The sequence below is a fragment of the Lingula anatina genome, chromosome 1, assembly GCF_051362555.1.
Source record: "Lingula anatina isolate TDL-2025a chromosome 1, LinAna3.0, whole genome shotgun sequence".
NCBI lineage: Eukaryota > Metazoa > Brachiopoda > Lingulata > Lingulida > Lingulidae > Lingula > Lingula anatina.
In genome coordinates, this window is record NC_141767.1 from 11705018 (window position 1) to 11727793 (window position 22776).

Here is a 22776-nt window from a genome sequence, read left to right on the forward strand (position 1 = left end):
CACAGAACACTTTAAATAATATGTTCGCGGAGTTACATTATCCTCTGATATCGGGGGCCTCTAAAATAGTATAAAAAATTAAAGTATAGTCCGATACAATAATTTTGTAACAGACTACTAGCAGATCTCTAGTGGTCAGAGAGTAGAGTAACTAATTGTCTATTTGTCGCCCGATTTTAGTGTGTATGGGATGTCTTTTATGAAAAACAAAAATGGGGCATCAGTAAGCTCAGCACTTGTGCTATATCTTACGGGCACACTTAATAGATTTTAAATTATCGTATAGGGGTGGGTCCAGGGTCTCTGTTTGACTGAACCATAATTTTAATGTTAAACTTATGATGTTTGGTCATCTCTGTGAATTTGGCGAAATGGGGGTTCAACAGCATATGTGAATCTAAGTAGGCTGGTGTGATATAAATGGTAGTCCTAGAATGGGAAGACCGGTGCATCATGTAATTTGCACATGTTAAGGTTAGCCGGAAGTGTCAGGGTCATCAACGCCCCTTGTTCAAAGTGATGAAGTATTGGGAAACAGGCTGCGCTTCCATTCCTATCACCTTTGGTATGGTGTGATTGCTGTAGCTGAGACGGTTGCGACTCTTGCACCACTCAGGTATTACAATGTATTCGGAGAGTATGTAAAAGCGTTTGACGCAAGACAAAGGTGTGCATAATGGGGGTAAATTTATTTTAACTGTATATAAATTTGAAGTAATTTTAGGACTAATCCAATTTAATTAAACTGTGTGCGTTTTGTTTAGAAAGGTTAAATTTCATTTTATTTAAATCGCCTTTCGGTGACTTGGTGTGTAAGTCTGGTTTGCCTTGTGTTGTGCCAGTAGTTTATAGTTGCCATCTTATTTATTTATTCCAATGATTATGAAAAATTCTTATGTGGTTTTTTGGACTACTCATGCGGTTTGGCCATTTTGTTCATTCTATGCATTGACTTCTGAGCAGAGTGTCCAGTTTATGTGAATCTTTAGACAATTGCTTCTATCAAGCTAGTAAGAAAACCACGCAAACATTTTATATAATTATAATAATGATATATTTATTTAGAGTTTAAAACCCATGAAAAATGTTCTGTGGACTTAACAAATACAAATACAATTAAAATACAAAGTTAAAATGATTAGTTTTTATCTAGTAAGTATGGTATTAAGAGTAAAGAGAGAAATGTCCAATTATAACAGAAAAATTTCCAATTATAATGTTTTGTATTTGTACAAGATGGCCAATCTTATAACTTATTCAAAAGAGAAGTTTTATAAATCATCTGCTGAACTTGTATTTCTTATTTCTTCTGGTAACTGATTCCATTCATACGGGGCCGCGTATTCAAAAGCTTTTGTCCAAATGTTTCAAGGTTTTAATAAAAAACTGTTCCTTAGGTCTTAACGTGTCATTTGGTGAGTAATGAGATAAAAGTTTACAAAGATAATCCTGTAAAAGTCCACAAAAGCAGCATGAATGTATTCTAAAAGTTTGAATAAAATCTGTGCATTTACAGGTAGTCAGTGAAATTCTTATAAAACCTGTGTCATGTGATTCTCCATAGTAGTCCGAGTAAGCAGACGGGCTGGGATATTTTCAATGCGTTGAAGTTTCTTTGTTCTCTCTTTTCTGCAACCATGAAGCAAGGGCTTGCAGTATTCAAGCCTTGACGTTACTAGGACACGGATGGCCGTGGCAGTGGCGGTAAGATTATTGCCCAAAGTGCTGATGTTTCTGATATAATACAAAATGTACATGCAGGATTTTTTTTACATTGGCTATATGGTTATCCATGGTTAAGGTGGTAGCGAAGTAAAACTCCTTATCTTTCGCTTGGGGTAAAACGCCCACTTTGAAGATCCGACTTGTAGAGATAGTCTTTCAGTTAAGTGTTGAAAGCGTGGTGGGGTGATAACCATAAATTCTGTTTTACCACCATTTAATTTTAATTTACTTCTGATCATGCATCGTAGTTAATTTGAAATGGCATTTGTCATTGTAATTTTGGCACCCTCAAGCTTATGAATAGGCCTATCACAGTTAAGGTATAATTGAGTGCCATCAGAAAAAGACTAGACTGTGTAGTACTGTGCACCTGCTTGCTTTCTAGGTTTCGTCCACAACTCTAGGCGAACAAAACATATTTTGTCACATACTTTTGCGAATATGCCCATCATGGAAATGCTGCATTAATTATAGGGAACGACGCGCTGCAAAAAAAAAAAAAAAAAAAAAAAAAAAAAAAAAAAAAAAAAAAAATTGAGTGAGGAAGTGTGCCAACGTTGATCCAGTGCAGCAGAAGCTCTTCTTCACCTGATATTGCTCCGTCTCCCAATTCTCAACGCCTATACACAAATAATAACAAAGAATGAAGTTTTTGGTTTTATATTTTAAGCTCTTATGGACAAAATAAATAAAGATACAGTTTAAACTTACAGCTAGGGATTTGGGTTTTTGAATGTTTAAAATGTTAATCTCTCCATAGTGAGATGCCAGTTTGCATTTCAGCATCTCACCAAATGACAATCTGCCTGAATATGAACCTTAGCTGTGACAAACAGCTCTATATAAACATGCTTTATCTTAAATGAAATTGATATGTTTATGTAAAAGGTTATAACATTTAAAATTGAACACCTTTAAAATGCATCAAGACTCCATAAGACTACATTCAGTACAGAGGACTAAGGGCATATTCCCATAGATTTTAGATCGATCTATCCCCATGGGGAGTCGCACTAGATTACTGTCAAATAATCAGACTCAAATGTCCGTCCCGCCTACTACAAGCTGTAAGGGGGTAATTAACTTTCGTGCCCGCTCGGCTGACAGTTATTTAGCATGAACCCCCTAGGAGTTAGGTCGATCTAATCTCTGGGAATGGGGTCTAACTGGCCCGTGGGTCAAATATGGGGACCCACTAAAAAATGTGCCGTCTAATCAGCTAACAGACACTGAAATGATTCCCCTTGGGGAAGTATTCAAGTGGGTTGGCCACATTTGACCCTCGGACTAGTTAGTCCACTGTTCTGAATGCAGCCTTAAATGCACTAGGTAATGAAACTTAGAAAGCCAATTGCAAAACTATGTACTTACGTAATTTTTACTCTTAAAAGATAAAAGGTAAGGTGGAAAACAATAATAAGACAAAAAATGTGGCACTTTTTTGAAAGACAAAATCATATCACAAAATTAAGCTTAAAAGTAATAGAAATTTTTCATCAAGGAGGACAAGGATTTTTTTGTAAAATTAGGTATACGATAGTAATATGTTTGAATTTGAATGACCATCTCTACCAACCCCCCCTCCCCCCAAAAAAAAGTTAATGACGTATAATGTCCAATTAACATTTGATGTCTGTTAACATTTCATACAACATCCATTGTACACTCCACAATATCTTTATATAAGATTAAACAAGATAACACATACTTCCTGGGCTAACAATTACTGTGCATGATGGACTTCCAAAATGTAAGCTGTGACAATAAATACAAGATAGGTTCAAAACCTAAATAACAATATAATAAATAATAAACAAATGTACTCATAATACATGACCTATTGCACTATCGTTGTATAAAAAAATTCAAAACATCTACATGGGACACCCATGTGGGCTGTGCACTGTGCAATTATTTACAAGTCTAAATGCCATTATAGACCATCAACTTTGCATTCAGCTAAAGAGATTACCTACATTATCTTAATTTACTATAAAAACCAGGAAAAAACATTTGGCATAAACCTTGAGAAAAACATTACTTTAGGTTCCTTGTCAATACTTCCTGTTTGTAATTTTGAGAGGGAAACATACAAAATAACCTATTCAATAAAACATTCATTCAAAGGTAACAATAGCTGTATACAGGAAAACTATTTCCTTCCCATTTACAACAGTCATCACACAATCTGAACTTCAGCCTTCTCAGATTTTTCCTATCCAAGCCAGGAAATATATCAACTTTTTATAACAAGTTACGCCAAAAGCCAGTTCAGTGGGATGAAGTGGGTCTGACACAGTTAACTTTCTTAATATAGGGTTTGAAGCATGCATGAAGTACACTATCCACACAGAGCATGTCCCCATCTGCCTCTGTCCAAATGTATCTAGCTGTTCATACTTAAATTATACAACTGAATACAAATTCCTACTTGTCTTAGAGCAAGATGGTAGCAAACATTTTACCTCTGTTCATTTACTCTGCATTATTATGCAATCAATAATACAATCTTTACTAAACAAACACTGCATGTAGTCAAACTTTCAGAAAAAACAGGAATTCAAGGACTTTGGTGAACTATAACATTACACATGAACATCTCTTTGGTTTACCATTATGGTAGTCATGAAAAACTCCTAAGAGTAATTTTTTGATCTAAAGGGCCATTTATAATGTTGCTAGTATGCACTCACTCCATGGGGACTCTTGCTGAATGCAATCAGATTAACAGACTAACACACCTCATCTTGTTTCTAGCATACATAATCACCAGCTTATCTATGTTGTACTCAACACCAGGAGGTGTGTTAGTCTGTAAATCTGCATTCAGCAAGAGTCCCTGTACATACCATACAAATTCATTATGAACATGAACTTGTTGCACTGCATTAAAATACTTGCACATATTGGTGCACTGCAATGTGTATAACCCTATAATCTAAGCAAAACCAGATCAATCCTTGTAAATGTGTACAGCAATATATCTGCAAAAGTGTTATATCTTATGAATATTTTCCTTTACAGTAACTCACTGAACTTTAAATGATATGTTGTTATATGGTAAGGGATTTGATGTACACACCTGAACATGCATTTCCACACACAGCACATGGGCATTTTGCATTATCTGGTTGATAAGTTGAAGCACCTGGCAATGCCCATAAATCTTTCATCAGTTAACATGCTTGAACTTAAAGCCATAGTAAACCATTCAGTTATAGTGCCCAATTTTCACCATGATGTCATATTTTGAACTGATAATAATCTAGGTTCTCTTGGTTTCAAGCTACATTTGAGTATTACTTGCTTTGGATAGTTCAGCTTAACTTCCTCTACAGAAATGAGTAATTTGAAACAAATTTCTGTAGAACTTTAAAAAAGCAGATTCTTTTACAGTATGCATAAATAGGAAACAGGACTCAAGTGTGAAAAATAAATACTGCTTGTACAACTTGGTACATGTATGAACAGTACCATGAATATTTGACAAACCCAATATCACAAATACTACACAAATACTTCAAATAATTTAACAGCATCCTCCACCCTCTGGTTCACCTTCCATTACATGAAAAGTTTCTCTAGGGCGTGCATATCCATTCTTTACACCTTCCCAACCCTCTTCCACAGTAATCTTTCCTTGTTCAAGAAGTTCATAAACATCTCTGGCAACAGTCAAAAAACACTCTTCTACATTCAACCCAGTTACAGCAGATGTCTCAAGAAACTTCAGGCCATTGTGTTCTGCTAAAAGCTTTCCTTCTCTTGTTGTCACCTGACGGTCTTCCTCAGCATCTGCTTTATGTCCCACTACAAGAAAGACTGCCTTGTTGGGTTCTATATGCTGTCTTGCTTCTTCTAACCATCCTGTGAGATTCTCAAAGCTGACACGCTTCGTAATGTCATAGACAAGCAGAGCTCCAACAGAATTTCTATAGTATGACTTTGTAATAGCCCTGAAAAAAGGATGATGCCTTGTATCAATATGCTGTTAACCCTTTATACAGTGTATTTATGACTATATATGTCTACATACATTTTGTTTTGTGAAAAAGCTACAATCAGTAAGCTGCTCCATATCTTTCAAGCCATTTTCGTGGATTGTACTGTACACATTTGTGGCTATGTAGTCATTTAACATGCAGTAAACTAAAATATTTTTAGTTTGGTCCACTTCAAATATTGATCTTAAAAATCATAAATTAGATCACCTGATTGCAAACAATTCACTGTTTTATTACAAAACCTTGGAAAGTGCGAGCTTCTATGCAAAACTTTTAGTTGTTCAATGCATTACTGCTACACTAAAATTGTACATGAACTTGTATCACACACAAAACTGCTTCAAGTATTAAAGCAAGAACTGTGGTACATGTACATCTGCTCTACTTATGGATGGAACATAAATTTAGGTCAAAGGGCATATCATATATTACATTTTAGCTGCAAAGAAAGTGTCCTATAATTATCTACCATGCTTACCTAAAACGTTCCTGTCCTGCAGTGTCCCAAAGCTGTAGCTTAACACGAACGCCTGGTTTCACCTCAATAAGCCTAGCAAAGAAATCAACTCCCACTGTAGGATCACAAACCTCAGAAAATTTTCCTTCTGTGAAATATTTTAGTAGGGAAGATTTGCCAACTGTGCTGTCTCCTATTAAAATCAGACGGAATTGATACTCGAATATTGGTTCAACCATTTCTTCGATAAAATTCTTGCCTTCTTGATGTATTGAAGGCAACTTAAAGTATTACAGATTGGGATGAAACGCGGATATATGTTCAGATGAATGCAACTGTCAACCACAATCCATCTATGTTGTTATTCTGTGGCGTGACGTTATTATGGTCACGTGACATTGCTTTCTGGTTTGTAAAGTCTCTATGGATAGGCTGGTTCAACCAAATTCAACCAATCAATACGCAGAGCTCTAAAACATGGCGGTCAAGGTCGAAACCAATATTTATGTGTTTGGCGAGGCTGTTGATCCGTGATCAGACAGAACGTGGGGTTTAAAGAAGTGAAAATTGCCCACCATTATAAAGCATTCGGCTTACAACGCATTGTGAAAGGCAACTGGCAATGGCTGGTAACTTACGAAGAATCGGTATATTTGCATATTGTAAATTTTGGTCTGGACGTTTTACATTGTCTCCGGGGGTACAGGTACTTCGTACAAAATCGCATTTGTTGCCCAAGGTTTCCTCACAGATGCAGAGAAATTTTGTGGTTTATCATGCGCATTTTCAAAAAGTGGAATCACCAGAAAGTAAAGAAACAGAAAACAACAGGAAACAATGGGATCATAGTGATTCCATAATGGACGATACCCAGACAGACGAGCAATTTGGTCAAGTACAACAACATCCGGAGGAGAAATTGAGAGATCAAGAATTGCTGCAGGAAAAACAGACAACCAGAGAAAATTATTACGAAGAGTGGCAGAAGAAGGAGGAGTCGTTTGGATGGAAAGCTGGAGCGCCAAAGCAAAGATTACATCCAGTGTCTGATGAGAATGTAGATAAAGCAATTAAAGGCTAGTGTCATTGTCGGAATGCATCCGGCTCCATTTGTTAAGCGAATGATAATTAGAGAAAGTTTGTCAATTCTCACTGTAATGTTAAAAACTAGAATATCACACAGAGAATCGCCCTTGGAGAGCGCATACCTCTGCCAAGGCAGCCCATTTCTCATATTTCAGTCTAAGAGGTTTTTTTCATTTTTTTCTGTAAATAGAGAAAACTAATTAGCTTTGCAAGATATCATAGGTAGACTTAAATAATGTTTTTGGGACTTTTTTCAAATGTGGGTAGTATATTTTTAACTGTTTTAATATAACCAATATATATATATATATATATATATATATATTCGATGCAGAATGAGAGTTGTCACCAGTGGGAAAGACAAAATCAAAAATAAAATATGACAAATTTTACCTCAAGTCTACTTTCTTACATATACCATCCACTTGCTTTACCTGACTTTTGGATTCATAACCAGTCAAGGAAGCAGTGGACTAACCTGTAAAACTTAAAAAGCATGTGTTTGAGATATTTGGTCAAGGGCCAATGTTGAAGATAAAGAACAGCTTGCATGCAGATGTGAAAAATCTGTTGGTACAAAGATGGTGCTTTAAAATCCTATTGACTTTTTAAATTTTTTAGAATAATTATTTTCGACTCTATTTTCAGCTCGGAGAAAACTTTCAAAAGTGAACAAATGGAGTCTGGTTTGGTTGAAAAGGTATAAAAGCATCAGAGATGTACCAGATGAAGTAACGTAAGTATGTTTTAGGTCCTTTTTGATGTACAGACACAGTGTGTTTGTACATGTTGCCATCACATGCGTTACTTGTAGTTGTCGCCATGCACTTACTACAGTTAATTGAAAACTGTGACATATTAGCCTTGTTGCTGGTTGGTAGGTGTTTTTGTATCTAATTCCATTTTTTTACATGTTCTAAAGTAATTAAGAAAGAATATAATGATAATAATTTTCTGTCCAACATATTTTACCCAAATACTCCAGAATGGCCTGCTAAAATGTTAAAAGTTAAAGAAAGGCAAAGCACTTGTCTGGCTATATAGGTTTATATACATTCCTGAAATTGTTTTACTGATTCTGTGATGTCTAGGGGAGACCTCTTAAGGGGAAACCTCTTAAGAGAGAGCCGTTTGTCTTGTTACTTATCTATTTCTGGTCATTTGTCTGTGTAAATTACAAAAAGTGTCCTCCCTTTTTTAAAAAAAATTCACTGTTATAATCTAATCAAAATTTCATTTTGTTTTTTAGGCATGCATATTGGCAAGAGGCACATTCATTACTCATGGCAAGACTTATGTTTTGGAGTGCATTTTGGATCTATGCAGGCTTTTTATTTCTTGATTACTGTTTGAGAAAGCGTTATATAAATCTTGTGAGGTACACAAAGTTTATTATATGGTTGACTGGAGGCCCAGAAGATTGTGATTTAGTGAAGGACATGGATGAAAATAATTATGTATTGGGATGAAGAGTTAAATAAAGGTCTTCCAACTATGAACCGTGCGATTTGTAAACAGTGCAAAGGCTTTCTCTTTTTAATCATTTGGAAGTTGTAATTATTATCTATTTCATTGATTTGAATAGTGTCTTAGCTTAAATTCAAAATATTGTAAAAATTGTGATGTCTTTGAGGAAAGCTCGTTCAAGAAAATGATAAGCAATAATGACTATTCAATAAAGTTTTATGTAAATTTTGATGTGTTTATTCGTTATACTGTTCTGAAATTTGAAGGGAGGGAAAAAGGAATAATGGCTGTTCCAGGGACAAAATAAGCAAAATCTGTTTTGTTTTCCTAAATTTGATTATAGATTTTGCCAATATTCCCATAGTTACGGGCTTCCCATAACTGTTATGGTGATTTCATTTACGTGAAAAATAACACCTGAAAATTTCAAATCTGCCCCAAGATGTGCTTGATATAAGGATCAATTTGTGCATTGGAACAAATGAGCTATTCATCCTTAGAAAGCAAATTTGAGTCGTCAGTCAGTTACCGGAGGATAAAACAAGGCAGCAAAGCTGTCAAATGTACAGACAAAAAGCAGACAATAACAATGCACAAAATAGGCTACTGTCAATTTTGATGCCAAAGTACATTATGCTTAACTGCAAATTCAACATCAAATTTTTATTATGCTCAACAGGTAATATCAATTTAAGTAAAATGTGTAACAAGCATAAGGCTTCAGACCCATGGGAGTTCAAGTTCACACTTTGATAATGCCAGAATGAGAAAAATTAAAATTTCACACAAAATTGCATAAATTTAATAATAAATGATAACCCAATTGAGCTGGCTTTCTAATTTGGACTGCATGCCAATCCTAAAAATCATACTTGTAAGTTAAAAAAATAATAAGGAACAGTTTTCTTTTCATAATGTTTGGAGTAGCAGTGCAAAAAGATTTTGTTGATGTAACATTACATAATAAATTACAGAATAATTATCACCAATTTTTGATTATTGGCTATAAATAGCATGGACATGTGGAAAATTTGATTACCATTCTGCTTCATGTCCATGGGAGCTCCGAGTCCCACAATGAATATGCCAACACAATAAAAATGAATATGTCACTAAAAAGTATTACTTCCAAATAAAGAAGCCAATTAGACTGCTTTTCCAACTCGGGCTGAATTTTAGTCCTGTGTTTCTTTTTTGAAAGTTTGACAATCATAAGTAACATGGATTTCCCATAATGGTAATCATGGCAGCAGCACCCAAAATTGTGTTTTCTTCTTCTAATTTGATGCAATATAACATGATAATGCTTAACAGCATAATGACCATCAATTTTTAATGATAGAATATACATATCATGGATTTTCATCAGAAAATGTGACTAGCATGGGTCTTCAAGCCCTTGGAGGTTATAAGTCAACCTTGAAATTGCCAATATGTGAAAAATTAAATTTTCATAAAAAAACTGTTTAACTGCCAGAAAGAATTACCAAACAGACTGCATTGCCTACTGAAGCTGTATTTCAGTCCCATGTTTCTTTCCTGTAAGTTTGAGAACAGTGAGTGACGTGGTTTTCCTAAAATGGTCATCATGAAAGCTGTGCCCAAAATGGATGTTTCTTCAAATTTTGATGCAATATTACATAATGTTTAACAGCATAATGACCATCGATTTTTAATAATAAAATATAAGTATCACGGATATTCAGAAAATGTGACTATCAAAGGTCTTCAGGCCCATGGAACTTCAAATCACAACTTGAAAATGCCAAAATGTAAATAAGACAGCAGTGTTCTGAAATGGTTTTTCCCCCATTTTTAACAATTTTTAACATAAAACAAAACTAACAGTTTACTGCCATTTTTATATGATCAACTAAGAAAATCGATGAGATGGGAAAAATATCAATAGAACAGTGTTAAATGTCCAATTACCTCCATTCTGAGATTCTGAACACAGTTAATGATTGAATCTGACAAACTGCAATGATATGAGTTTATTTCCATTTTTGAAACTTTATTACACAATACACGATAACAAGTTTACCATCATTTTTACACAATCAACTAACAATGTTGTAAAGATGCAGGAAATGTCAAACAAACACTTTTACGTATCTTATTAGTTTAATAATGAGACTGTTAACATGCCTAAGAATTGAATCTGAGGAAATGTGAAAAAACAGCATAACTTCTAAAATAATGGCCCGATTATGCTGATTTTCGGACTCAACCGGTGTTTTAGCAAGATTGACCACTCCTGTGATTTTCATGACAATTGGCTTATTTGTTTTTCTTATATTGTGTTTACAGTGTTGCATGTATGATGAAAAGTGAAAAATAAGCATAACTACTAAAATAGTGGCCCAATCATGCTGATTTTTCAATATGACCTGTGTTTAAAGATTGATTACTCCTGTGAGTTTTATGACAACAAGCCTATCGGTTTTCTTTGAAATGTGTTTACAGTGTTGCATATATGCTGAAAAGTGAAAAAACAGCATAACTTCTACAATAATTGACCTGTGTTTCATAAATATTCATCAGCTCTATAAATATAAAGCCAAAAAAGTAAAACTGCCTTCTACTTATCGTGTTTACAATGAAAGTGCACGGCACCAATGGCGACGGCGCCGACAGACGCAGGTGACAGCAATATGTACAGACACATCTGTGTCTGTACATGAAAATTCTTAGCATGTTTAAGATAGAAGACCCAACATTTGTTTTTTCTGTAGAGGATCAATTCACATATTGAAGGCAATGGTACTATCTTTCCTCATTTATTTTCTGTTCAGGTATTGCATTTCTTCAACTAATTAAATTGGCTGCTTTAAACAAACCCTTAGCCAGCATAAGTAACCAACTCAAAAAAAAACAAAAAACAAAAAAAAAAAAAAAAAAAAATCAGTTACAGGAATAACAACTCCTTGTTTTGGCCATAAAAAAATTTCTGGGGTAAATAACAATTTTCCCATACTTACTGATGATTAACAAGTCCATTCCCACATTCAAAGTTAGTTGTTTTTTTTCTAAAAAGTTTGGCTATTTGTAATTATCTCTTAAGAGATTTTTATGATAGTATAGGCATCTGTGATGGTCCACGTGGTCCAGTAGTTAGCAAGGTGGTAAAATAGAATTCATAATATTTCTATGAGTTGTTTACAATGATGTATGAATCTCATATGAACAGCTGTTATCCCTTTAATTCAATTAACTCTAGCTTTCCAATTTTGATAGTTGCACCATTTAGGTAGTAGTGGTAGGTACTGTACAAACAACTTGAAAAAAGTTCTGTTTCTCATTTGGTCTCTTTTCTGTGCACAGCCAAAAACTTTGTTATTTCAGTGTGCATAATTCTAAAATGTTCCAATGCATCAAACTACATCTGGATAACAAGTGAAAAAAAGACTACAACTAAGTCTCTGTCACGACACTCCAAATGGTTTTTCTGGTGGCTTGTAGTAGTCCCTACATCGTTCATAAAATACCTACAAAAGAGAATGAAACTCATTACTTATATAATCATTCAAAAGTTATAAAATGAATTTTTGATATATTTTTAAGGACTTGTGAGAAAAAAAAACTTTCTTTGTGTCTGAACTGGTTTAATCTACATATTAAAAGTTCATGTTTTATCAAGTCCAAATATGGTCTTCAATCCCAAACATGCTTTATTACTGCACAAAAATGGCTAACTATGCCTTTAAGTCTAGAACTTACTATGACAAGTAGTTATTTTAACAAGCTATCGAAGAAATGGGGGAAAATATATTCATATGTATAAATTTACCTTTAGTGTTCTATCTCTGACAACTTCTTCTACATTTACTTCATTTTGTATAAGGCGGACCTGTAAGATATACAAAACATTAAAAACTGACACGACATATCTTTTCGTCATTTGTAGCATCAAATACTATCTAAATTTGTATCACATCTATTGTTGCATTACTAACATATTTTCCTAAAATATGTTTACCTGTGTCTGTTGCTTTCGTAAAGATTTCAGTAAGTCTAAGTTGTCCTTGTTGTTGGCACGTTGTTGTCTGAGCTCATCTATCACTTTTGATCCCTTTTCCAGACAGTATAAGATGGCCTTATTCCTCATCTCATGCCCCTCAATCAACTAAAAGATGAAAGAAAATCATGAATCCAGGCAAAATTTCAAAATTGAAATATGAAAAAGGTTTTTCATGCTCAAGAGTATATGATGAGTTTTTGACTTAGAGACTAAATAATAAGTCATTCTGTGCATTTTTATCTCCATTATGTACTCTCCAAGCCAAACGTAACTCTTTATCCATGCATTGAAAACTTAAAAGCTACTACACTATAATGAGGCATGAATTTTACTTTCTGGTTGAAAATGAAGAGAAAAAATCTTGAGTCTTCAGTCATCTTGAGTTTTCAAGATTTTTTATACAGTTAATATTTACTTGTGTCCATGGATAATATAAGCCCACCAACTTGACTGCATACTGTCTCAAAATGGTGGTATCCTCATGCTCATACAGGTAATTAACAAGCAGGGAAACCCTGGAAACATTAACCTTGTACGATTTTAATTAGCTACAATTTTCAAAATTTCATACCTCATCATAAAGCTTTTTACACTGGCTATTTGCATCGACTTGGCCAGAAAAAGACTGTGTAGGAATGATTTTGTTCAACGCACTGATGATGCGATCATCTAAATTTCTCCACTGTTTCAAGGTATCCTGAAAGAGAAAGAAGTTGGCTGGACATATTTGTTTTCATTCTACAGCTATACAGTACAAAGAGTGACAAATACTTTTCACTAGTTGCATTAAGTAGGTACCACTCAATTATGATAATGAATAATCCTTTTAAAACCTTATTTATAACTTTTCAATCACCTAACCCTGAACCTGACCCAGCCAGTAAAACAGTTAAATGCATTGAAAGCCATGATGGATTTAACAGATGTTCAAAGTAAAATTTCACATTAAGTTTCAAAAATTTGCTTTAACATTTAATTTTCTCCATGTTATCTCTTTTTTTCAATAAAATGTTGCAACTTGGCAATTGTATGGGTAATTGTCTAGTGGACATATCTAAAAAGGAGTTTTAATTTTCATTTTTCATTTCAATAGACACCCGAATTACATGAAAGTTTGGTTGAAGAATGAATAAGAACGTAACAGTTTACACTGCATCTTATATTCTATGATTTATGCATTAACAAATGTGTTTCCAGGATATCAAAATTAGGTATATCACAATTAGCTAGGGGCGTCACAGTAGTAACTATCCAGGGGCAGTGAAGTGCAAAACTGAGACTGGCCTGCTAACAGCTCGCCTAGATGACATCCTTTTTTTTTTTAATCTCTCTTTTAGCGCCATGTAAATAAACAAATACAGTACAAGCCATTTACTAGATAAGCTGTAAATCAAAGAGTTAATTCCGGTCACGTGATTTTCCGTGTTGCAGTCTTAGAGAACTTTGATTTAAGGACGTTTTTAAGTTTTGCCTCGACAAAATGTTAAAAATTTTAGATAAGTACTGCATGGAAGTTTTTGTAATTTATTATGTGTAAAGTTCATGAAATTTGCAATATTATGCCGAAAAATTATGAATATTGAACCATGCGAAGTATAGTTTATTTGATGCGCAATATTTACAGTACATGATCTGCAAGGAAGCCATCCCAGCCATGTGCTTGTGCAGTCGCCAATTTGGGTTTGTTTTCAGGTCATTAGATTAACATTGAGCCCTAATTGCCCTAACTGGTCACAAGCAATTTGAGCTGCAGCTACAGCTGAGTGATCACTGCTGGTCAGTGGTCACGGGTCTTTAGTTGAAAAGTTTTGGTGAAATTTTGCAGTTAAAAAACTTCAATATCTTTGTTGCTTGTACGAATATTTTAAAAATTCCAAAAGAATTCATCTGATTTTTGCATTACCTTTCAGAAGATATAAGTATTTTAATTTTCTGATCAGTTTGAAAAATTTTCTGATATACCTATCAAAATTGGGTACTTTTGTAGTATACCCCCCCCACCCTGTAACTTTCTGTAACTTTCACTTTTCAAACATTTTTTTTTGCATTTTCTTGTTGATCTATGTCAAGAACAAGCAGCTCATAATAATTTCACAAAGGAAGTCCAAGTATACAATGTATCAATCATATCGTCACATAAAATTACCTTAGAGTTAGCCAACGAAGACTCGGCAAGTTATTGACTGCGGGTGCATTGTAGATTTTCACAATTGTATTTCAATGGGCTGGATTAAACATGATTAAAACTAATAAAAAGACCACAGGTAATTACAAAAGCATTTTATTTCAACAGCTTTGACATAGATGAACAAGACAATGTAAAAAACTGGTTGAAAAGTGAAAGTTACAGAAAGTTACAGGGTGGGGGGTATACTACAAAAGTACCCAAAATTGGGCCACTTGAATTTTGTAGTTCTGAAGTTATTACGAAGTTATGAAGCTTTAGAAATAAGACCTTCATATCTGAAAAATGACTTAAGTTGCGACTTAAGTTACCTAAGCCATTAACTTAAAGCTAGTTACGCAATAAAAAAGACTCGTTGTTACATTTACACGCAAAACCTTAGTTACTACAACGTATGTTGATAGTGTTAATGCAGGTAACGCAAGAATATCAGATAAAAACTACATCTATCCATATTCTGAAATTTTATTTTATATAACTTTGACCTTGGAACAGTTCAACTTTAAGAAGCCACTAGCACACACGTGCGACTTACGACTCAGGTCACAAGCCTCGTCCCAACGCTGTTCAGTGACAAACAACTTGTGAACTATAAACATAAATCTTCTCTTTCTGAGCAACACTTCCTATGAATAATGAAAGTTTAATTTACCTGAAACTGTAAAAAATCATCGCAGGGCAAGGACCCGGCTTCGTTGTTACTGGACGCCGCCATTACAACTTCCCGTATGTTTCTAGAGCTTTAACCTATAGGTGGTAGCACTGCACGGGTTTGTTAAAACACGAATCGACAGCAGAGGGCGTTACGTAGGCGTCAAATGCATGTTGTTGCAGCATACCCCAGCTTGCTTTTTTTGGCAACAAATTAAGTTTAAGAGAAACAAATATTGGGACAAAGTTGACGAGAGTAGGCCTACATTTTCAACGGGTAAGGCTTGGTATATAGTATAAAAATAATTTGATCATCTCCCAGATGCATTCATGATTAGGTCTATTTTTGACCATTTTCAAGAGAAATCCATATAACGTTATAAACATCCACTTATAAAGGCTATTTGATCATGACGTTTAATTATTCGGTTATATCGTCAAAATGCACCACACATTCACTCGTACTCAAGAGAGAAAATGATGCATGTTGGTGACCCAAAACTTGCTCAGACTTCACCTGTGCTTGCAATATTGATATCATATATTTGTTTCACAGCTAACATCTCAATTAAGGCCTAACTCCAGAAGTAAGACGCTTTCAACTCCCAATACATTAATCCCATTGAAACCTTGATACCTCTCAGTTTTAAGCTAAGAGCTATCAGACGGATGAACATGGTAATCTGGCAGCACTTGCGGGAGTCGTTGTAGAGTGGGGCGGCTGTTTTTAAAAATATTTTTTATTTTTTTTATTATTTTTTTTATTATGATTCGTTACTGGAGTGGATATTTTCCCATAATTGCCATGTGTTCACAGTCGAAACACGGGTCTTGTTTTTAACTCATTAAATTGTGTGTTTTGAACTCGTTCAATTGCGTGATCAGATTGCAGTTCATTAAGTCCTGTATAATGAGTGGATCCTAAATTCAGTTAAGACAAATTAAAAAACAAGAAATATCGCCCTTTTTCTCTCGTCTGTATCCGCATAGACGAACTGACAAAAAATAAAGGCGTTATTATAGCAGCTGGAAAACTGTCTGCCCCCTGAAGTAAGACCGTCGACTTTTTTTCAGTAAAAATGTGTTTATGCTTTCTTGTCGGACAGAAAGTCCGCGCAAAAAGATTGCTGCGCTGTTGCATAGCAATTTGTTAAAAGAGCCAGCGAGCTAAATTGAAGCAAAAATCAATTATTCAAAAATCACACGGTGAGATCTGAAATTGACTGCTGATGGGTACGTTTTATATAATATGTAGGGGCCTACAATTACTGATCACAATGAAGAGAGGGAACGGTATTCTTAATTGTGCTTTGCTTTGTATATGGCGGCGATACATAATTTAAGAGTTAAGATGCGACGCGATCTACCAAGTCCCCTGCTGGTAGCCTACACAGATCTGTTGCCCATTTAGCTTCGACTGGAGACCGCCTGCATTTTTACTTGCAATTGGAAGCTTACCTGATGTCAACGTTTGTTGTTTAAATCGGTTATATACACAGAACAGGTAACCTCTATCTGCTCTCTGCTCTGAATTACCCTATAGTTTTTTTTAATATGTAGTTAGTGGTGGGTCTTCGTAGCCCAGACTGATTAACTAACCAAGAGTAAAGTCTGCTACCTATAGACGTACAGGTACAATGAGGCGCTCAACTACATGTACCTGGATTTTATCCCCCATTGAGATTCCACTCCCCCCGCGCCGGTACTATTTTTGTATTACCTTGGTGAAGAGAACACTGAGGATAAAATGGCTTGTCACAGGTCTCTTACTGGGTTCTGACTCCTTATCTTTAATCCACGAGTCCTGTGCAGGACTGAATTTAGTAACTTTTAATAGGCGAATCGGAGATCCAAATAGTTAAACATACTATGAAAGTGATTCAGTTAAACTTTCAAATTTATCCTCTTCATATTTTATAAATAAATTAAAAAATCTATTATCCTCTGAATAAAAACTGCTTGAATCAGAGTTTGAAATCATTTTTTAAAAATAACGGTTAATTTACTTCGATTAGAAAGCTAATTTAACAATGACACCTTCAAATATAATACCGTTGGCGAACATAAAACATTCAACAGAGGGACGTGTCATATCTAAATCATTACTGCTATAATCAGACTAATCAAAAAAGAACTTCATTAATTGAATGCCAAAGGCTGTGTTTTTGCACCGTCCGCTCTCTTCGCATTGTGCTTGTAGCACGTAATTTCTAAATTGTTTCTCTGAGTAGGCCTAACCTTAAGGCTTTATCATTCGTATTAAATTATAACAGCGTTGGGGTCAACAGGTCACCTGCAAAAAATAAAGATCGATCTAAAAAAAATTGAATTTGACCAATAATTTTATTTATACAGGTCCAGCCCTGAGGATAATTTAGCCTGGTTTGATGATAAAAAAAATATTTTGTGAAAGATGGATGTTAGTTGTGACACTGGGCTAGTACCTGCCTGCCAAAAACGCAAAATAACTTTGGGATATGAGGGGGTGGTAATGCTTCAGATAAACAACCATAGCCCACCTGAAGCCAACGACAGGCAGGAAGTGGGGTAACTTGAAGGCAACTTAATTTCCGGTATTGCATTTTGGGAGGGAGTAGGGTACGGCGGTTAGTCCTTTCACATGATTAAGACAAAAATCCGAAACATTCCTGTATAATTTCAACTAAATTTCATATCGTCGTGGCAAATTAGTTTCATAATTACGGTCTCTTGGCCACAATCATGTTATTTCCCGCTAGCTATTAATCCTAACACGACCTGCGCCATCACCTACCAGTAACACGAGTCAATAACATTATTACGCACGATATAAATCACATTATTGCCCATAATGAGGTATTTTAAAGCAATTTTAGACCAGCTTACATCATTCAAAGGTAGTCTGCGGTGTCTCCGCTAACATGATTCTGTCTAAAGGGAAAATGATGTGATGGAACCCAAAGCTCAAATTGCGCCGCGATATCACTTGGAAATTACTTCTTACGAGGATTTAATTCCTTTTACTTTCTTTTTCCAGTTGCAGTAAGAACACAGTAGGTGTATAATATAGATTTAAGATCTTAGAGGGTGTGGCAGGAATGTTCAGGCGGGAAGAAGCCTTTAATCAAGAACAACGTCTTAAATAACCCCTGTTATAATATCAAGATGGTAACATTTGAGGTACGCAAATCTGTTGAAATTTTCAAGGAACGTAACAGGGTGGTGTTAGTTAAATAAAAACGCATGAGAGTTTTGGTGTGAGCGATACAAAGATCTTTTAAAAAAAACAAAAACTGAACCTAATGTTACAGAGGAAAAACCCTGAAGTAGTATTAATGAGCGAAGTTACAATGTACATTGGGCCATGGCATGAAATATTAGACATGTTAAATTAACCCTGAGTCTGGTTGCTTTAAAATTATTTTAATTTGGAAAATGTTTTGCAATTTTACTGAATAGTTAGTTTCAATACTTTGTCCAGGTTTCTCTCTCTCTCTCTCTCTCTGCGTGCGGTAACTTGACTGTACATGTTGATTTTATTTCCCCTTGAGCTTTAATAGATGAATATTGACGCCTTTAAAACGATCAGTGACTTAAGATAATACTTTGAATTTGGCAGGTAATACCTATGCTTGATATTAATAGCAACCCATTGAGGAAGATGGCACGCTTAATACACTGTCCATAGTATATTTTAGGGAGAACACCTGCTGTCCTCACTTCTCCTTAGTTTTGCGGCATGTCATACGTGCCGGTTATTTTTTCCCGCATTCAGCGGACAAAGGAAGATGCGAATCGTGTCGAAAATTGCCCTCACTTTGTGAAAACAGAGAATTCCTTTGTGACAAAAATACACACAGTAGCGTTATATTTGCGAAATTCTGTGAAAGTTGTACAAAGCTTAGGTGCGTTGAACTTCAATTGTCGAATAAGCTTGTTTAAAAGATTCTTTTTATGATATTGGATATATCGGCCCACCTTCACGCCATTTTCTTTTATGAATTTCTTTCTTCCCTTTTAAGTGTTTGTTATCGTCTTAGCTTGTCAGTTGATTTGTATTTTTACCTCGTTCTTTGTTTGTTTGCCTGTTTACTGTTTACTTTTGTTTCTTTTTTCGTGTTCGTCTAGCACAGGTACTCTGACCATGACAAAAGCGCATAGTAAAAGAAGCGTCACTTCAGCAGCGTATGTCTGTGTTTTGTAGGGGTATATTACAGGCCAAGGTAACTGAAGTATCCGGGCAGATGGGCCATCTAGACAACGCTAAATTGACACGTATGGTACCGTCCACGTAAGCAATTCTACATGCGTATCTGTTCTGCTTTTTAGTTTTTAGCTGATTTTAAAGAGATTCTGAAGCTGTTATGTTCTTGTTCTGTCCTTGACCAAAAACTTTATATTTCATAAATCGTTATTCATCATATTTATCATTCTTTATAAATCTTTATATTTTATTTCGATTATACATTATAACATTTAAAACATTTGTTGATGCTAACTTTGATATCTCTATCAGAATAATAAGACTTGTGAGAATGATTATGTAACTATCGTCTGTAGGTTTTTTCATCAACTCGCAAATTGATGAACCCCACGAACGTCGTCTAAAACGCAGATGTAATCCAGCGTCTTACAAATTTTCGTGGCTAATTTTCCACAAGAATTCAAGTGCTCATCAGCTGTTTTAAGTGGACCTCATCTAGTGGTGAGCATCTCAATATTAGCAGTGCTCACCTCTTCAACTGTTTCTGACACACTCTGGGTTTCACACGGTGGTTATCATTACTGAGTTCTACAAAACAGGTGCTTGAGACTTTCACGCTGAGTATGTGACATCTCAAAATCAGGCTAGGTGCTCGAAATGTTACATGTTTCCTTCTTTTACATTTGTATTTCTTAGACTTTGGTAACTCATTATCGATCTGTGTTACGTCATATCAAATGAGTGTCAAGAATGTCGTCACGAAACTTGTGTTTCGAATGCAATAAGCACTTAGGTGCGTTAGCTTGCATGCGCGTGTGTGAGCGATTTAGCCCAGGGGCTTAAAGTAGTTTAATCTTTGTTATACTTGTTTTTGTTGTTGTTCTCCCTTACTTAACGAAGCTCGTTTTCAACATATCATATTTCAGTGGGTTATCAAATTTTCATGTTACGCCGGAGCAATTTGATAGCCAACGATTAAGACTAGAAATTATTATTTAAAGACTAGAAGGTCATATTCTTCTTTATACGGTCGTTAGACACTTTCTGAAATAAATAAAAGATAAGTAAGAGAAATTGGTGACGGCTGTGGTCAACTTGCAGATGTGCCGTTCTTGGCCTTGTGAAGCGCGTGTACATAGTGCCGTGATGGAGACGATTGCCTCTGTTCAAGGTCCATAAATCGTGACCGGGCAGACCGAACAACTGACGCCTGTGCGCGTAAAAAAAAAAAAAAAAAAAAAAACTGAGCGATTTGCGATGATACAGGTTCGACTTGCTTTGAAGCGAAACCACAAGTCATGCCTCGTCGCTTGTGCAAATTGAAGAAAATGTTTTGACACATATTCTTTTCTTTAGAGCTTGCTAAGCGGGTCTGAATCTGTGACGATGGTTAAAGGCATGGGAGGCGATAAGTGGCACTGAGTTTTCCACAATAAGTTTTTTTATGTACTTATAAAACTAATAACCAATGCTAACTTCACCTTTTGCATTCATTGAATCACTAAATCCAAACCATATCATTGTTTTACACTCTGACCACAGGTTCCGCTAGTACTCTGTTACAAAATTAGTGCAGTAAATTTATCAACCAATTTTTTTTCATTTTTTTTTTTTTTTTTTTTTGGACATAAAAAGTCCCTTTTGCTTTAAACCGTTGATTTAAACCTCCCTTAATTCGACTTGTATTGGATAGCGGGGAGCAAACGAGTATGGTTAAATTTTATTATGCTTTTCCACGTTTGACCGCAGATAGAAAGGATTTTCTGTGAGATTGATGCTTGGCTGGAGGGCGTAATGAGACACGTTGTAGCTTAATCATGTAGCAGCACTAGCGATTACAGATGAGTCCAGCGTGTGCTTTATCTCCCCCTGCATATAATTGGGGTAGGGCAAAGGGTTAGGGGCCACGGGGAAGATAATGATCATCCTTGGTGAGACTGACGAATCCGGGCACGCGCCGCGCGCACGTCTTTGACACCACAGTGACAGGTAGATGAAGTCGGGGCGGAGCGTCATCCTGCATTGCGGTCGGTGATTAAGTACAGCACGAACTACTACTGGCAGGTGACGGCATTCAGAATCACTCATCCACACAGACACTATTAGAACATCAGAACAAACTACTTCAAAAGGCGCGCGCGCATGCTCCCTCCTTTATAAGGAGAGGTTGTCGGGATAAACTGGCACACGACTCGCACGCGCAGCGCTAGTATGCACAAGAATTTAGAGACAATGTCGTGCGGAAACTCGTCGCCGGTTTTCTCACAGGGTTTCATAATTATAAGAAGTCCGTACCAATCCAACGAAAGTGGAGCTATGGTAGTGCCCACTACAAAATCATGCAATGAAAACCTGGACCCGGATTCAGAACCTTTACGCTGCAAAAGGCGCTCAGATATGAACAAAATTACTGGCGTAAAAACGCAAACAGGGTCCGTTATGAGAAGGAACGAACGCGAACGAAATCGCGTAAAACACATAAACAAGACATTCACTGTGTTGCGATCACATCTGCCAAATGGACAAAACAACAAAAAGATGAGCAAGGTTGAAACACTGAAAAGAGCCATAGATTACATCAGATATATGGAAGATCTGCTAACTGAAACGGGCAACAATTTTCTCAGTGGACAAGTACAAACGGATTTGTCGTCTGGGGTGCCGTCCAGTATGAATTATTCTGCCAAGATACAAGTCCATCCCTCAATGGGCTCCTCACACGTAGAGGAACAGAGTTTCTTTCCTCAGAATTTGCAAAATCCAGTGACGACCCCCAATCAAGCACGAACACCTGGTCTTATGCCGCCAATGTATTACACTTGCACATCTCCCGAGGGCTATCAACAAGAAAACGTGCCAGCCACGCCGAACTCACCCGCAAATTCCATATCATCTGTCCTGTCGTCCGACTACAGCAGCCAAGTTTCAGATTCGTCTGCTGAGGATTTGATGAACATGGATGAAACGGATTTGGTGGATTTTGCTAACTTGTTTTAA

General features: G+C 35.8%; 4 protein-coding genes across 4 annotated transcripts; 2 read left to right on the forward strand and 2 right to left on the reverse strand.

Moving 5' to 3' along the window:
• Positions 1-2369: 2369 nt before the first annotated feature.
• LOC106162101 (ras-related protein Rab-39B) lies at positions 2370-6578 on the reverse strand. Its single transcript, XM_013539235.3, has 2 exons — positions 6208-6578; positions 2370-5681 (listed from the first exon to the last, which is right to left on the reverse strand). Exons 1-2 carry the CDS (start codon positions 6423-6425, stop codon positions 5255-5257), a joined length of 645 nt encoding a protein of 214 aa, XP_013394689.1. The 5' UTR covers positions 6426-6578; the 3' UTR covers positions 2370-5254.
• Positions 6579-6658: 80 nt separating this feature from the next.
• LOC106162099 (uncharacterized) lies at positions 6659-8967 on the forward strand. Its single transcript, XM_013539234.2, has 3 exons — positions 6659-7262; positions 7921-8008; positions 8522-8967. Exons 1-3 carry the CDS (start codon positions 6809-6811, stop codon positions 8739-8741), a joined length of 762 nt encoding a protein of 253 aa, XP_013394688.2. The 5' UTR covers positions 6659-6808; the 3' UTR covers positions 8742-8967.
• Positions 8968-11503: 2536 nt separating this feature from the next.
• LOC106175512 (protein MIX23) lies at positions 11504-15783 on the reverse strand. The gene is made up of 5 exons (XM_013557558.2): positions 15598-15783; positions 13332-13457; positions 12719-12865; positions 12530-12589; positions 11504-12227 (listed from the first exon to the last, which is right to left on the reverse strand). The coding sequence occupies exons 1-5, from the start codon at positions 15658-15660 to the stop codon at positions 12165-12167; spliced, it is 459 nt and encodes a 152-aa protein (XP_013413012.1). The 5' UTR covers positions 15661-15783; the 3' UTR covers positions 11504-12164.
• A 6228-nt stretch (positions 15784-22011) lies between these two features.
• LOC106175527 (uncharacterized) lies at positions 22012-22776 on the forward strand. The gene has a single exon (XM_024074205.1). The coding sequence runs from the start codon at positions 22012-22014 to the stop codon at positions 22774-22776; it is 765 nt and encodes a 254-aa protein (XP_023929973.1).

Coding starts and splice junctions, on each gene's coding strand:
- LOC106175527 (XM_024074205.1), top strand. CDS start 22,012: ATGTCGTGCGGAAACTCGTCGCCGGTTTTCTCACAGGGTTTCATAATT.
- LOC106175512 (XM_013557558.2), bottom strand. CDS start 15,660: ATGGCGGCGTCCAGTAACAACGAAGCCGGGTCCTTGCCCTGCGATGAT. Junction 13,458..15,597: donor ATGATTTTTTACAGTTTCAG/GTAAATTAAACT, acceptor TTTCTCTTTCAG/GATACCTTGAAACAGTGGAG. Junction 12,866..13,331: donor GTAAAAAGCTTTATGATGAG/GTATGAAATTTT, acceptor TTCATCTTTTAG/TTGATTGAGGGGCATGAGAT.
- LOC106162099 (XM_013539234.2), top strand. CDS start 6,809: ATGGCTGGTAACTTACGAAGAATCGGTATATTTGCATATTGTAAATTT. Junction 7,263..7,920: donor TGTAGATAAAGCAATTAAAG/GCTAGTGTCATT, acceptor CTCTATTTTCAG/CTCGGAGAAAACTTTCAAAA. Junction 8,009..8,521: donor GATGTACCAGATGAAGTAAC/GTAAGTATGTTT, acceptor TTTGTTTTTTAG/GCATGCATATTGGCAAGAGG.
- LOC106162101 (XM_013539235.3), bottom strand. CDS start 6,425: ATGGTTGAACCAATATTCGAGTATCAATTCCGTCTGATTTTAATAGGA. Junction 5,682..6,207: donor GCAGGACAGGAACGTTTTAG/GTAAGCATGGTA, acceptor TCCTTTTTTCAG/GGCTATTACAAAGTCATACT.